This window comes from Strix uralensis, chromosome 4 (assembly GCF_047716275.1).
Source record: "Strix uralensis isolate ZFMK-TIS-50842 chromosome 4, bStrUra1, whole genome shotgun sequence".
NCBI classification, from domain to species: domain Eukaryota; kingdom Metazoa; phylum Chordata; class Aves; order Strigiformes; family Strigidae; genus Strix; species Strix uralensis.
The window spans coordinates 80,631,365-80,645,514 of NC_133975.1; the positions used below are offsets into that span (position 1 = coordinate 80,631,365).

Genomic DNA, 14,150 nt, shown 5'->3' on the forward strand with positions numbered 1-14,150 from the left:
GCAGCTGTACAGGAAATAGCAGCATTTCCCAGGCATTCTTTGGGGTCTACTGAGAAAGAAGCCATGCCAATCACGTGGTAATAACCTGACTGATAATGTTGTTTGGTAAGAACCAAACATTGGCTCTAGAAGACTGTCAAGCTATGAAAGGCGATCCACCTGCCCCCTCAAGTTTGGCTACAAGAAAAGATGCTAACATGAGAAAAGTGCAGTAGATCCAGGTGCTTCTGCTCTCCCTGCTATCAACTCACATAATACGAATCCCTCAGTTCATATTTTCCAGAGACAGAGGACAAAAAGAAGGGGAATCACAGAGCAGAGGAAAAAGCCCAGCCAATCACTTGCTGCTTCTTTCAAGCAAATGCTGGGTGAAGACTGAAGAGATGAGAAAAACTTCATTTTGGCCTAAAGAATCACCATATCAAAACTCATTAAAGGTTCCAGCAACCACTAAGCCCCCTGGGATCTCAGAAGCAGGAATGGAAGAGAGTTTCTAACGCTCTGGTAGCAGTGAGGGGTACATAGTGTCCCAGACACAGCCTCCACAAGACACACATTCTTTCAAGCATATTCTTCCCATCAGCTTCCCTTCTACCCCAAGGGTCAGCACCCACCAATTCTAGGCAGAGGAGTAGTCAGATCATTTGTTACTTACATCACTCTATCAGACACCTGGGGAAGAAATGAGACTAAAACTCGGTAACAGGCAAGAAAATACACAAATTCAAGCACTAATAACACCAAGAATTATGACATGATACCAGCAGTAATGTCTCCCGTTCAACACTCATAGGAAAATTCTGAAAGTAAAAGAGACAGTATCAAAAGTCTTACTCTTGAAGACTTTCAGAGAGCAATTAACCAGGATTATTTTCTAGATCTTTATGTAAAAGTCAGAGGAATTATTCACACATCTATAGCTAGTCACAGTTAGTACCTTGATGAATAATTGCCTTAGAGGACAATTCTCTGCCTGGAGCAGAAAAAACCCACCACATTTCAAAACCACTGCAGAGTATAGCCTGAATACTCACTTAGGGCAATGCTCCCGATTTTACCATCTTACTTTCTATTACAGAATTATTAAGAGATGCCTCCTTTTTAAAATCAAAATGATCTACCTTTTATCTTAACACAAGTTAGAACATTTTGGCATTTTTCTATATAAAGGAGAAAGGTGATTATCACCACACAATAGGAAGAGTCTGTGCTTGATTAGCACTGCATTTCACAAAGTTTGTGCATAGGAAAAAACAGATGAAGCAAAAACCCAGCTAATATGAAACAGCAGTGGTTTAGGCTGTGCAAATATATTATTTATCTCTGAAAACTCTTGTAAGGAGTATCTGTAGAAAACACGAGCGAACTATAGATAGCTGTGAGCAGATTGGAGCTATACATGAGCACGATGAACTCTGTCACACTGTGCAGCTGGGGAACTCGGGAGAAGGCGTGGGCTGATTAATCCGTAGCTGAGATGATTCACTCACAGACAACTGAGTTGTCTGTGAATCTACTACAGCAGGCTTTTAAGAATTGTTCAGATACAATTAGTTCTGTACTCACGCAGTAAGAAGCCGAGTATTTAAAAAATAAATTTGAATGAAATTAAAACAATACAAAAGAAAGTTAGCACTTTGGCTTTTATTTGCAAATCAAACTCTATTCTTTCCTGAAAGTATTTTGTAGCCTAGAAACTTTGATTGCATTACTTTAAGAATTCCATAGTGAAAGAACTGCCACAGTGATAAATCCAAATGAGGAAAAATGCACTCTGTATCATAAACAATACCTTGATTTTATTAAGGTGGGGTTATTTTTGTTGTTTTGGGCTATTTTTACCAATCTGCTGTTCATCATACCTACAGCACTAACATTTGCACTTGTGGTAGCCAAAACAGGTGGCAGTACTCCCATTTTTTGCTGATAAAATAATTTTACCTAGTAAATACAAAGAATTAAAGTGAAAATATTTTTTGACAATCCTGCATTTTACTTTTGGAGTTGTAACTTCTAGCTAGCAATTCGCTCTCCGCAAAAACCAAAATAATGTTCTGCACTTGGCTGCAACTTTTGTGTAAATGCAAGCAACAACTGCAGTATTTTTTTAGATGAGACACACTGATAGCTTTGCACTTCCTTGAGGCCTCTTCTCTTCTCGCTGAATGAACTCCAGGGAATGGCATCATGTCGGGCTTTCCAGATGGATTATGTGAAGCCATAGCTCAATGTCATTTTCAATAGCAAGGCTCATAATTAAAGGTCAAATAGTCACTTCATCTGCAATCAATCAATAGAAGAAGTACTAATACTAAGTACTAATCAATCAATGGCAAACGCACTAATAAAAGCCATGCATCAAATGTCTGCATATGTGTGTGCTCACATGTACTGTGCATATATGTGAGCAGGGGGAAGGAGAGAAAGAGAACAAAGTGTGGGTGAATATGCCAGAGGGCATTGTGAATACTATATTTATCTTTGCTCCTTGTAAGTTTATATCCTGTTTCACTCATTAAATGACATACAAATAAACATTAGTTTTTCTACAAATGTGATGCACTGTATTCAAAAAACTGCCAGAGCACCCACCTCTATGCAGAAATATCGGCTTGTGTTCCTAACTAAGAAACACAAAGGCACCTACCCTGTGTAATTTGTCCTTACACAAACATGCCCTGCACTCTGATCTTTGAGACAAAAAGTGTGTCAACTGTTCTGTCTACAAAATAAAACCCAGCATATGGGAACAGCACTCATCTCCGTGAAGAGCAAGCACTTATTCATGGATTCAACAGTGGAAGTGGCAGTTGGCCTCATGAGCATGCACTGCATGGGAATTAGCTGGTTTCATAATATGGTGTGGGAGAAAGTGACTTATAAAAGTCTTCTCATGCCTCTCCTATTACCACTTCTAAAGCTTTAAAGCTGTCAGCTCTTCTCCCACTTTAGTCGGTGCCATTTTAAGCTCCCCAGGGAATGGGCCAGACATACCTATTTGGAGTTTCACCTGCCAAGCTGAGAGAAATCAGTTTCAAAGCGAAAGAACAAGTGTTGGGGGGTCATTTATACACTACCACTGGAATCTTGAAGACAAACAAAGCAGAGCTCCACAATGCATGGGAAACCAGACCCTGAGCTGTTTGTGCTTTCAGGCATTGTAATGACAGAGGGAGAGGGAAAAACTCTCTCCGCTACAAGAGAACAGAAGGTTTCTCATTGCCTGGTTTATAGTAAACACCTCTGGACAAGTAGAAATGTGACAGAACAACAAAAGAGTAAGGGCCAAAATGCCAATGTCTGGTCCTGTTTCCGCTAAGATCAGGGTGGACAAGACTGTGGTGTGGATAGATTTAACCGTCATTCAGAAATGGCTGATCCTTAAAAACAGATTAGATCTACTCTGCTTCCACCTTCAGGGAGGGAATAAATGCTAGCTGCTCTGGTTAACATTCCTGTTTACATCATCAGCTCAGGGGTATGCCTCATCACACTACAGCTTTATAAAACTCAATCCTCCCTATTTACATAGAAATGTTTATGCAGCTCCATCTTATCTGGACCTGGTACTAATACCGAACAGAGTAAAATACCAAGTGGTCTCAAAACCAGCCAGCTTGAAACTGATACACAGCAGGCACGCCTGCGCAGTGCACACACTCTATGGGGTGCACACAAGAGCAGTGGGGCCCCCAGGCTTACCAAAGACGGGCTCCCGGGGATTGCCAAAAAGAGCATTTCCCCATCAGGGGTGGTGCTTAATTCAGGACACGCTGATGCTGGCCCCATGCAAGACAAGCCTGGGAGCCTTGAAAAGAAACCTTGGCAAAGCTGAGCCCCAGAGATGGAATGCAGCAAGGGAAGCACAGGTCCCAACCACCCAGCGATCTCAACGCGGGCCCTGAGCAGTAAGAAAAGGGACCATCCAAGTGCAAAGCCTAAGAATGAATTACATCTTGTGACTAGCCTCCTAGGAGGCAAACTCGCTTGCCATGAGACACTGGCTCTTCAACAATGAAGGTAGTCTGTCCTGAAGCTGACAAACGGAACGGCCTGTAGCCAAGAAGTAGTGCCGCAATACTGCGTTCCACCATCTACCTACCTGTTTCATCTCAACTTGCATATTTATCCATTAGACATCTGTATTTGCAGAGTAAAAGTATGTATGGCTGGGGAGAAGCTCTAGGAGTCCTTGAAGTTGAGGTGGCCAAAGTATTTTTGTTTGTGTGCTTGGGCAAAGAAAGCTGCAAAATTCGAGGCCTGACGTATTGCGCTGTGCTAATGAGAGCAGTAACATGGAATTGGGAAAATGCAAGCCAAAAAGTCAAGCAAGCTAGGAACCTCAAACTAAGTTCTTCTAAAGGAGAAACTGAAATATAAAAAGAAGAGTGTACTAGCAGAAGAAAAGTGAACCGACTCAGCTGTGTGATAGGGTGCAGGTCAAGACAGGCTGCATGAGAATGCTTGATAAAGTGGCTAAAAGAAAGGAAGAGTCCTTATTTTATTCTGGGTGATGGCAAGCCTCTCTAGGACTTAATTATTAGAAAAAGGCTTTGTGCTTATTTTCTTAGTGCCATGGAAAGCTGCAGAAGCATTCAACAGAGCATATATAAAACTGTTTTCACTGGGGAGGGAAGACGTACACATTTGTGCTGTTAAATACAATCAGCTTCTCTTCTGTAGTATCACAGTTGTGTCCTAAGTTTATGTGCACCTCCAAGTAGCAAGTACAGTACTGTGTTATGACTTACGTGTGTCATAAATACAAGTGTAACTATCCTCCTAAACACAAGCTCATTTATTAGTTGAAGCTTCAGTTTCATAGAACATTTGGCTGAAAAAGACCTGATGTCATTTATTCTATGTTCTGCTCCAAGGCAGGACCAACTCTAGCTATCTAATTCCTGTCTGAGGCTTGTCTACAATGATAGAAGATTCAGGACATCAATAGGCAACATATTCCAAAGCTAAAATGTTTTATATTAGGCAAGTTTCCCCGATTGTTAGCTTAAATCATCATCATTGTAACAAAGTCCTTCCCTTTTCAAAGTCCACTATGAAAGATTTACTTTTTTCCTTCCTTGCATCAACCTTTTATGCATTTGAAGATCACTACTGTTTTTCAGCTGTCTTCTCTCAACATTCCCAATTGTTTTAACCTTCCTCCGGGGTCACATTTTTGAGATCTATGATCATTCATGGCACTCTCCTCCGATCTCTTTCCAGTTGGGCCTCATAATTTTTGATTTGTGAAGCCCAAAACATCATGCAAATGTCAAAAGCCATAAGGCTCTCAAGCCATACAACTTCTGCTACTTCTCTGCAATCCACAGGACCTTGTGTGAAAGGAAATTAAATTAGTTTGGTATGATATACATTTGACAAATCTACGGGGCTGTTACTCATTTCCTTGTTTCTTCCTAACTGTTAAAATTATTTATTTATTTATTTGTTTCAGTAGTTTTCTACAAAATGAAGTTAAACTCACTGATCTATAATTCCTCGTCCCCTCCTCGTTTCCACTGTGAGAAAGAGGCATTATGTTTGCCTTTTTCTTGTCTTCCAGGAACTCCTTCACTTCCCACAGACTTTCAAGGGCACTTGCTAACAGTTCTGCAGTACAGCCCTGGCTGAAGCAAAGAACCCTGAGATGAGTTTCGCTATATCAAACTGACTTGGAAAACATCTCACCTAAGTCCCGATTTGTTCTCCCCCTGTTTCAGGCTGAGTTCTTACCTTTGTTATTGACACTAGCTGTGTTTCTCTTTGACAGATACAGTCTTGAAAAGTTGTATATTCAGTCACGTATGCTTTATCTAACACATGTTTTCATATTTTGAAAAACTGAAAATATTCAAGTACTAGTTGTTTCACTGGCTGAACATAATGGATGAAGCAGTAGCAAGCGGCTGTAAGCATAACTGATTTAGCAGTATTTTGTGAATTTCCATCTGAACATCTTATTATCACTAAGGGGTCGTAAGTGACAAATATCTCAATGATGTTTTGATAAATGAATTCTAATAAATAAAACTATCCAAACTATCTGCAGACTTAAAACAAACACATACATTTTGCTCATGTTAAGCAAAAGACAGTATTGTCTATTTGTGGTTTCTGAATACACTGCGTGCTTTGATTTTCACTTGTACATCCCAGCTTTTAGGTGTAAGATTTCACTGTGAGACTGGGCAGACATACCTTACAATCTTTTCAGTAACAAACCTGAAATTTTATCAATATTGGATTAGGCAACAGAACAGAATAAGAACAGAAAGAAAAATCCAGCTTTCCATAAATAAGGTGGTCTTACTGTATAACCACTAAATTCTCATCTGAGAAGACTGTGTTTTCTGTCCTGTAATAAATATTTTATTTGTGCAAGAATATTATCCGACTATTAGTATCATACTGGTAGCATTACTTGTCACACTAAAACCAAAACATTTAAGCAGAAAAGCCAGCAACCAACAACATTTTTTTTTCCAACACAGCACAGTATGAATGTTACTGTTGTTTTGCTCAAAAGCTTATCTCCTGACTTACCCAGGGTGAGGGATTTGTGTGTGGAACAGAAGATGATAGCCACTGTGTCTGCTGGTGTGAAACTAGAGTTATTCCTAGAAAAGAAAGAGTTTTAATAACCTCTGATAGCAAAAACCTTCTTAAAACATCATCAATCAAATATATTACTCTGAGGATCCATATGCACATTCACATCACTTTGATCAGGTCTAGTGACAGAAATAATTCTACCCACAAATGAACAGTAGCTTTTTTTTTTTTTTTTTAAAAAAAGCAGAATTGTTTCTCAGTTGTGGCAAACTCTCTAATGAATACACTCCCATGTGAAGGAAAGGAATTCCGAACACATGGTATGTAGGACACAACTTTATTCCAGCTGAGGTTATTTTTGCAAACATGTTCTATCACAGCAGTGGTCAGCTTGCCTCTGTAAAAAAAGAGAATGACCTACGATTTCTTTTCCTAGTATGTAATGTTAACAAAATGCTTGATTTAGGTAGTACATTGAGACTACACTATAAACACTGCTTAGAATATGTAGTCATCTTCCACTTCAGAGAAAAACTGCATCTAAGTGTTTACACACTGGGAGTTAAGGCCAGGAAGGGTGGAAAAATAACATACAGAGAGAGGCATATGACTGGCCAATGGATCACCCTTTGGTCTAAATCAGGAATCATTTTAGGAGATTCTAAATATTTACATACTGTCCAAGTTGGTTACTACTTACAGCATTTTAGATTTTACAGTTGGGACATACCTTTCCCCCAGGTTAGGTTTAGCAGTTCAAAAGTTATTTAAAAATGTCTTCTAAGGTCAGGGCATGATCTTGCCACAGAGAAGTTTTCTTGTGGCACTAAAAAAGCATAAGTAGCTCTAAGACGTTGCACCCTTCTTTGTGATTCTCACTTACAGATATTGTATAATTTATATAAAGTATATATATACAGCGTGAAGTCTGCTGTATCGTGGCACTTCCCATTCAGCAGTGTTGCTAAGGAAAATACTCCTGTAGGCCTAAGGAAGAGGACAATAGTGGATACTCTGACCAGGTGAAGTGATGCACTAAGCCGTGGGCTAACACCATTTTCACGGTACTATTTTCTGAGAAGTGAATGTACAACTGTTCTTCCTGGTTGATATTTAAAAAGAAAAAAAACAGCTCTACCAAACATTAGTTCAGGACAATTGTCTTTTAAGAATCACCATATAAACATAACAAATTTGACATATACAGAGAAGAGCGAATTGCCAGCCCAGCAAATGTATCTTGAGATGTAAAAAGTCAAACTGAGTTCTCTCTCTCATATGTCATCAGCATGTCTGCAGGGCAAATTATACCTTCAGTAACATCTGTGCAAATCCATTTTTTTCAGTGGCTGAGGTATAGCAGTGATTGATTGAGATTTAACAACTCTGTAATTAACACACAAGAAAGGACAGAATTCAGGTCCTGCTCTCTTAGCCTATGAAACTCTAACAGAGAAAATGCAGTAAGAACAATATGAAATACCAAAATGAGGTCACCCCTATTCAGAAACCTGCCCTTACACATTTGCATTAACTGTATCACCCAAACCAAAGATATCACACAAAACAAATATTCAAAGGCTCTGATTCAGCACATTCAATTACCTTGTAGAGAAGAGAAAAGTCAAAAACATGAAGCTCATCTGAACAGAAAATACTGGAAGAGAAACAAGTTAAAATTAGACTTAAATCACAGAAGTAAAGATCACTTAAATCTCTTCAATTGCTGTCTACATGCCTTTTGCCCCCATACAACAGATCAGAAGCTAGTCTGGACCAAGTCTATCCAGCGAAATCCAATGACAGACAACCTTTAAAGACTGTCTGGAAGAACAATACATATCATTACATCCAAGAAAGCTAGAGCTGATACTGTGGCTACACAAGTTCTTTCTGAGGTAACTCTTCTGAATCAAGTATTTCTTGACACGATGAATGGCAGGGAAGTTCACTAGTGCATGCTGCACATCTATTTGCACTAGTTTTGCTTATTGGGTTCAAAACATAAAATCTCTCAGACATGCTCTGGTTGCCAAGTGTTTAAATTTAGCCCCTTTCTATTTAACAGGAGAAGGTACAATGTGTAAGCGTGATCACAATAAATATTCTCACACACTGGGTATATTACTCTCCCGATAAATGATCACTATTAATAGAAGATCACCATGGATGTTTTAATTCCCTCTGAGACAAAAGCTAATTCCTGAATGGGGCAGCATACATCAGTGTGGTGGTTTGACCTTGGCTAAATGCCAGGTACCCACCAAGTCGCTCTATCACTTCCCCCCCTTCCCCCTTTTTTCTCAACAGGGCAAAGAGGGGAAAGAAAATAACATAGGAAAAAAACCCCAACCCTTGTGGGTAAAACAAAAGCAGTTTTAATATAAGCAAAGCGAAGCAAAGGTTCGCACATGGAAGCAAAAAGAAAACAGATTTATTCTCTACTTCCCATTAACAGGCGATGTCGGGCCTTCTCAGGAAGCAGGGCTCCAATATGCATAGTGGTTGCCTTGGAGGACCAAGGGTGACACACACACCCCCCCCCACACCCCCCCCCTTCCTCCTTTTTCCCAGCTTTATACTCGAGCAGACAGCATATGGTCTGGAATATCCCTTTGGTCAGTTTGGGTCAGCTGTCCTGGCTGTGTCCCCTCCCAAGATCTTGCCCACCCCGTCCCACTGTGGGGGGGAAATGTTGGAAAGAGTCTTGGTGCTGTGTAAGCACTACTCAGCAGTAGCCACAACACCAGGGTGCTATCAACACCCTGCCAGCTCCCAACATAAGACACAGCACCATGAGGGCTGCTATAGGGGAAAACCAATTCTGGCTCAGCCAGACCCAGTACAATCAGACAGAGCAGCTTTTGTTCAGGCTCACTCAGCTTTGTAAGTACGGACTTACAAAGTTTTTGAGCATCCTGAGGGGAGCTCTCCTCTCTGCCAGCTCTCCCAACATCCGCAGGGGTTGTGGGGTGCACAGAGCCCACCCTTGGTCTGCGGAGATGTGGGGAGAAGCAGGCGGCTTCCCCGCTGTGCTGTGAGTAGCTGCTAGAGCTACAGAGATCGAGCATCATGCTGGAGCGCAGGAACTCCCCTCAGAGCTGGAGAAGAAACCCTGTGACCTGCACAGACCTTTTCTGGGTGTTTGTGGGTTATGGGGCTTTTACTTGCAGCAGAATCTGGGATGGGTCCTCTCCCTTTTCCTTGCAAAACTTGTGAATGCAGTAAGGCTAATGTGTCCCATAGGGTAGTGCAAACCAAGACAATACCTTTGATTTTGACCCCAGTTTACAACTGGGAAACGTGGCAGGGATATTAGCTATTACCAGTGACATTTTCCATTCTCTTACATACATTTCCTAGGAAGCATAAATGTCACCTTAGCATGCACTTAATTCTTCCTTCATGAACTAAGGAAGCAATCCATTGTTCCTGAATTACAATTTTTCTGCAAGTAAGTACATTAATTTAATATGCACAGAAAAAAAAATCCCTTAATACGTATAATTCTGTAAAGCGATAAGCATGGGTTGCTACCAATTATCCCTTGTGCATATTTTGCTGTGGCTAGAATATTAACATAAAAACATTAATCATCAGAATAATAAATGCAGTTTCATCTCAAACTCCTCGTGCTAATTTGACATCCTGGTATAACACTATGCACACATCCAGCCAACACATCCAGTGGCAGTACAGAAACTTTTTCTGTAATATAGTGTGCATATCCATTTCCACACCTTCCTTTTTTTTTGTTTTATAAATATTTAAGAAAAAAACAAATGTCGAATATGTTCCAAGCGGTTTCAATGATTATGTTAATATTCGTACTAATAAACTCCAGTTATGCACACTGGCAATGAAAATGTATATATAATGATTGTCAGTGTATTGCACCGCAAGTGGTACATATAATTACACATGGCACAAACGCAGAGTTGTCTCGCAGAGAAATAAAAGAAAGAACAAGAAAGGCAATGGAAGCAACCACTCTGTATCAAGTGTTCAAGGAAGAACGTGCCTTTTTAACTAAAAAAGTAGCAGCCAGCACAGTAACATAAAATTATTTCATTCTGAGTTTCTCTGTATGTTAAGTCAGAGTTGAAAATTTCCATATCCCTCTCTCTTGCTGACAACTCTGCACTGACTTAAGTGCATCTGGGATGTGGTCCTTCTCAGGTGCCTACGCGAACAAGTATTTCCTCCATTTTGATAAAAACCTCTTTAGCATGGCTTCCTTTTTCTTTGCTTTCAGAATAAAGTATTTATACAGTACCTTTTATAATTTTACACACGTATAGTGTTTCATAATCCAAAAAACTGCCACAATTAGGACAGAATATGAACTGACTCACAAAGGGCAGGGGCAAATTTCCTACTGACTTTAGTGGAGGTTGGATTTATAGAAGATACATTATTTTTATTAGACAGAAACATGTGCACATACACACACTCCAAGGTAGGTGATGTATTGATTTCTTGAAATCTAACAGTTTTAGAGTGTATGAGATGTGATTTATACTGTAGTATACTGTAGTTACCTCTCCCCCAAGCAAATTGAAACTCCTGGCTCTGGACAGTCTGAAGCAAGATGGAATTCCCTACTGGGAGAGGAGACAGTGCCTGTACACCACTGCCTTTCCCTGGGAGGTAGTGATCTGCAAGTGTGTTTTTAACTGATGGCAAGGATACCAGCAGTCTATTCTCATGTGTATGTTATTTATGGCTGAATGACTAGAGTGCTTCTAAAACAAACTCTGCAAGAAATGTGTTCATCCACAGAAATATATCAACATTCAAACTCCCGACTAGTTTCCAGGTTTATAATACGGTAAGGAAGAACTATTTAAAAGTCATAACAGTGCTTCTGATGTGCAGCTGAAACCCAGATCTTTCCTTTTTGTTTGGAATGCAACATCTGTGCCTTTATGGTTGCTTAATAACAAAGAAGCCAAAACAGAATGGTTGTAAACAGTTGGAAAGTAATACCATGCCCCTTTAGAAAGGAAGGGCCACTGAGCAATCTCAGGCACACCTAAATAGAAGGGTTCATCCCCCTCTAAATGCTTACTCAAACATCTGAAAGCATCCAGCCCCTAAGAAGTCTGGTAATCTGATTTACCAGACGGATTAAAACTACAAGCTCTAGCCCCATGCCAGTATCCCGCAGCCCCACCCTTTCCAGTACATACAGCTCATTACACACCCAAAACACAGATAAAAGAGATGCTTTAAGGCTGAACTTACTTATGAACACTATTATAATCAAGCTAAATTTATCAAGGTCAATATTTGGATTGGCGAAAGTATCACAGAACGTTGTGTAGATGATCATCAGGAGCACAGAGCTGCTGATAGCGCCAAATGGAGGCTTCTTCCTTTCAAGCCAGTCCTTGATGTATCTTCGGACAATCTGAAACACAGAAACCAACAGGTTGCCTCTTTTCAAAGATGCAGGGAGCCAAGTTGGGCATCACAAAGTGAATGTGACAGCGGAAAGACACAAAGAGAAGAGAGTAATTTGGATGACGGCCACAGTGGATTTCAAAGCTTCCCTGCCACACAACTCTTCTTCTGGGGAATTTAACATTTGTAGTGCAACTTCCACTGGGCGTCCATAATGAGAGTATATTTTCAAGTACATTCAAATCCATCCTTAATCATGCCAAATGTTCTTTGCTAGCTGTCACTGAGACATGCCCATTAAGCCTCCCCAAAGTTTATCTCCTCTGCTGATACTAATGGATGTATGTAATTATCACAGTCCCCTTTGCATCAACAGACAATTCCAAGTGCAACTTTGGGAATCTTAAAAATCTGACATCTTCAGGAATTTCATGACGGTAGATAATCGAAAGTGATCCATGGAACATTTTAATATTTAAATAGCTAGCGATGCACCAGAAGTTTTTAATTAAATTATAACTCAAGCTTGAAAAGCAAAAGTGCATGTGTTGTGGGAGTTTAAATAATTCAAACTCTGAATATCTAGAGTTTTTGTAAATCCAAAGACAAATGCCATTTGCACGCTTTTAGAATACCAGAATTAACACATGAAAACAAGGAAACCTGCTGTACTTAGCGGAACTTTTGCACTTTCAGGAAACAAAATCTGAAGTTGTTTTTCAAGAATTTTTAGAAACAACGATAAATTTTAAAGTAACTTCAACTTTCACATTATGCCAAATGCTACAGGACTAAGCCTCAGCAGATACAATGCATCTATTTCAGCCCTGCCTGGGGAGTTGCTTTTAGGTTTTTTTCTTTACTTTATACAGTTTGAAAAAACTTTTTAAAGCTTTTATCACACAACTGCGACTTGTGTTAATTTTTCAGCAATCACATTATCTTGCCTAATTTCTCCCGAGACCTCCTGATGCTCTGTTACCATGCTCTTTCAGAAATAATAGCAAGAGATCCTGAAACATTTCTACCAGAGGGCTCTAAAGGTGACTCGTTACCTTCCCATAGTGGTACCATTAATAAACATCACCACTATGGGTTTAATAATACAGAACATTTTAGAGGTGTTCAAGATTGATATCAAAGCAGCATCGCCAACGCTACCATAGGACCTTTTCACACACTTAACTGCCAAAACTGTGGGATTGACCTCACAGCTGTCAGTTTTCCTCACTGCCTTCCCAGTTTGTTTGCAAATCTCTCAGCAGGGAAGTCCTAGAAGCAGCTATCCCACTCACCACAGCAAACAAACTTCACTGGCCACGTGGCAGGGCACATCCTAAAAATTTGGCACACGGGTGTCACGCAGAGCTAAGCAGGCTGAAGACCAGCACTTACCTCCCGGCACTTCTAAGCTTCCCACTGATGAACAATAATAGATTTACAGGAAACCATGGAAAGGAATGCTCAACACCCCAGTGAAAACACTCAACTTTAAAAATTTCACACTTGTCAGATGTGAAAGAGGGAACACAACTCAGAATATACGGCCAAACTTCTGAAAAAGCATACAATGGAGCTCCTTCAGCCACCTCCTTATAAGCCACTGGGTAGGAATAAGCCACAGCACTGACGAAAGAGAAGCAAGAAAGCTGAGTGAAGACATTTAGTGTGCAGTGTGAAAGACATCAAATGGGAAGACCAGATTAGTCTAATCTGAGCAGATTTGGGACTTTGTTATTATGAGAAGCAAAACACAAAGTTTTTCATCTCTACAGTGAGTGTTTTCAAAGGAAGTTTAAAAAAAATCCTATTATCCCCTAAATTAAGGTCACATCAGGGAAATAGAAAAGCTACTTAAAAACCACCTATTTATTTATGGTCCTTCCAGAAGATTTATACTGAAAGTAACAAGATATTGAAAGAGAAAAGTGATGGTTAATTACGCCACAGTACAACTTATACTGGAGGTATTTATTATAAACACTATAACCTTGTGTCTGTGCAAGGTATAATTATAACATACATGACAATAATAATTTATACATATATTTATCATGGACTGACATATAAGAGAAAGAAAAAACATTTTAAAAATGAAACTGCAAGCTGTATTTCCTCAAAATTTTCAATCGGCTGATATCTTCTTTAAATATCTACCTCTATCTAGTCTGGAACTATTGTGAATCAAC

At 39.8% G+C, this 14,150-nt stretch overlaps 1 protein-coding gene across 10 annotated transcripts in view; it reads right to left on the reverse strand.

The window, feature by feature from the left end:
* SLC10A7 (solute carrier family 10 member 7) overlaps positions 1–14,150 on the reverse strand; it is a 156,852-nt gene that overhangs the window by 17,783 nt on the left and 124,919 nt on the right. For 9 of the 10 annotated variants that reach the window (XM_074867427.1, XM_074867420.1, XM_074867425.1 and 6 more), the window contains 3 exons: positions 11,803–11,968; positions 8,161–8,212; positions 6,547–6,620 (listed from right to left, as the gene is read on the reverse strand). In XM_074867427.1, coding sequence (XP_074723528.1) covers positions 6,547–6,620; positions 8,161–8,212; positions 11,803–11,968 — 292 coding nt within the window. Of the gene's footprint in view, positions 1–6,546; positions 6,621–7,866; positions 7,942–8,160; positions 8,213–11,802; positions 11,969–14,150 lie in introns of all 10 variants that reach the window. The other variant, XR_012628811.1, reaches the window with a different exon arrangement.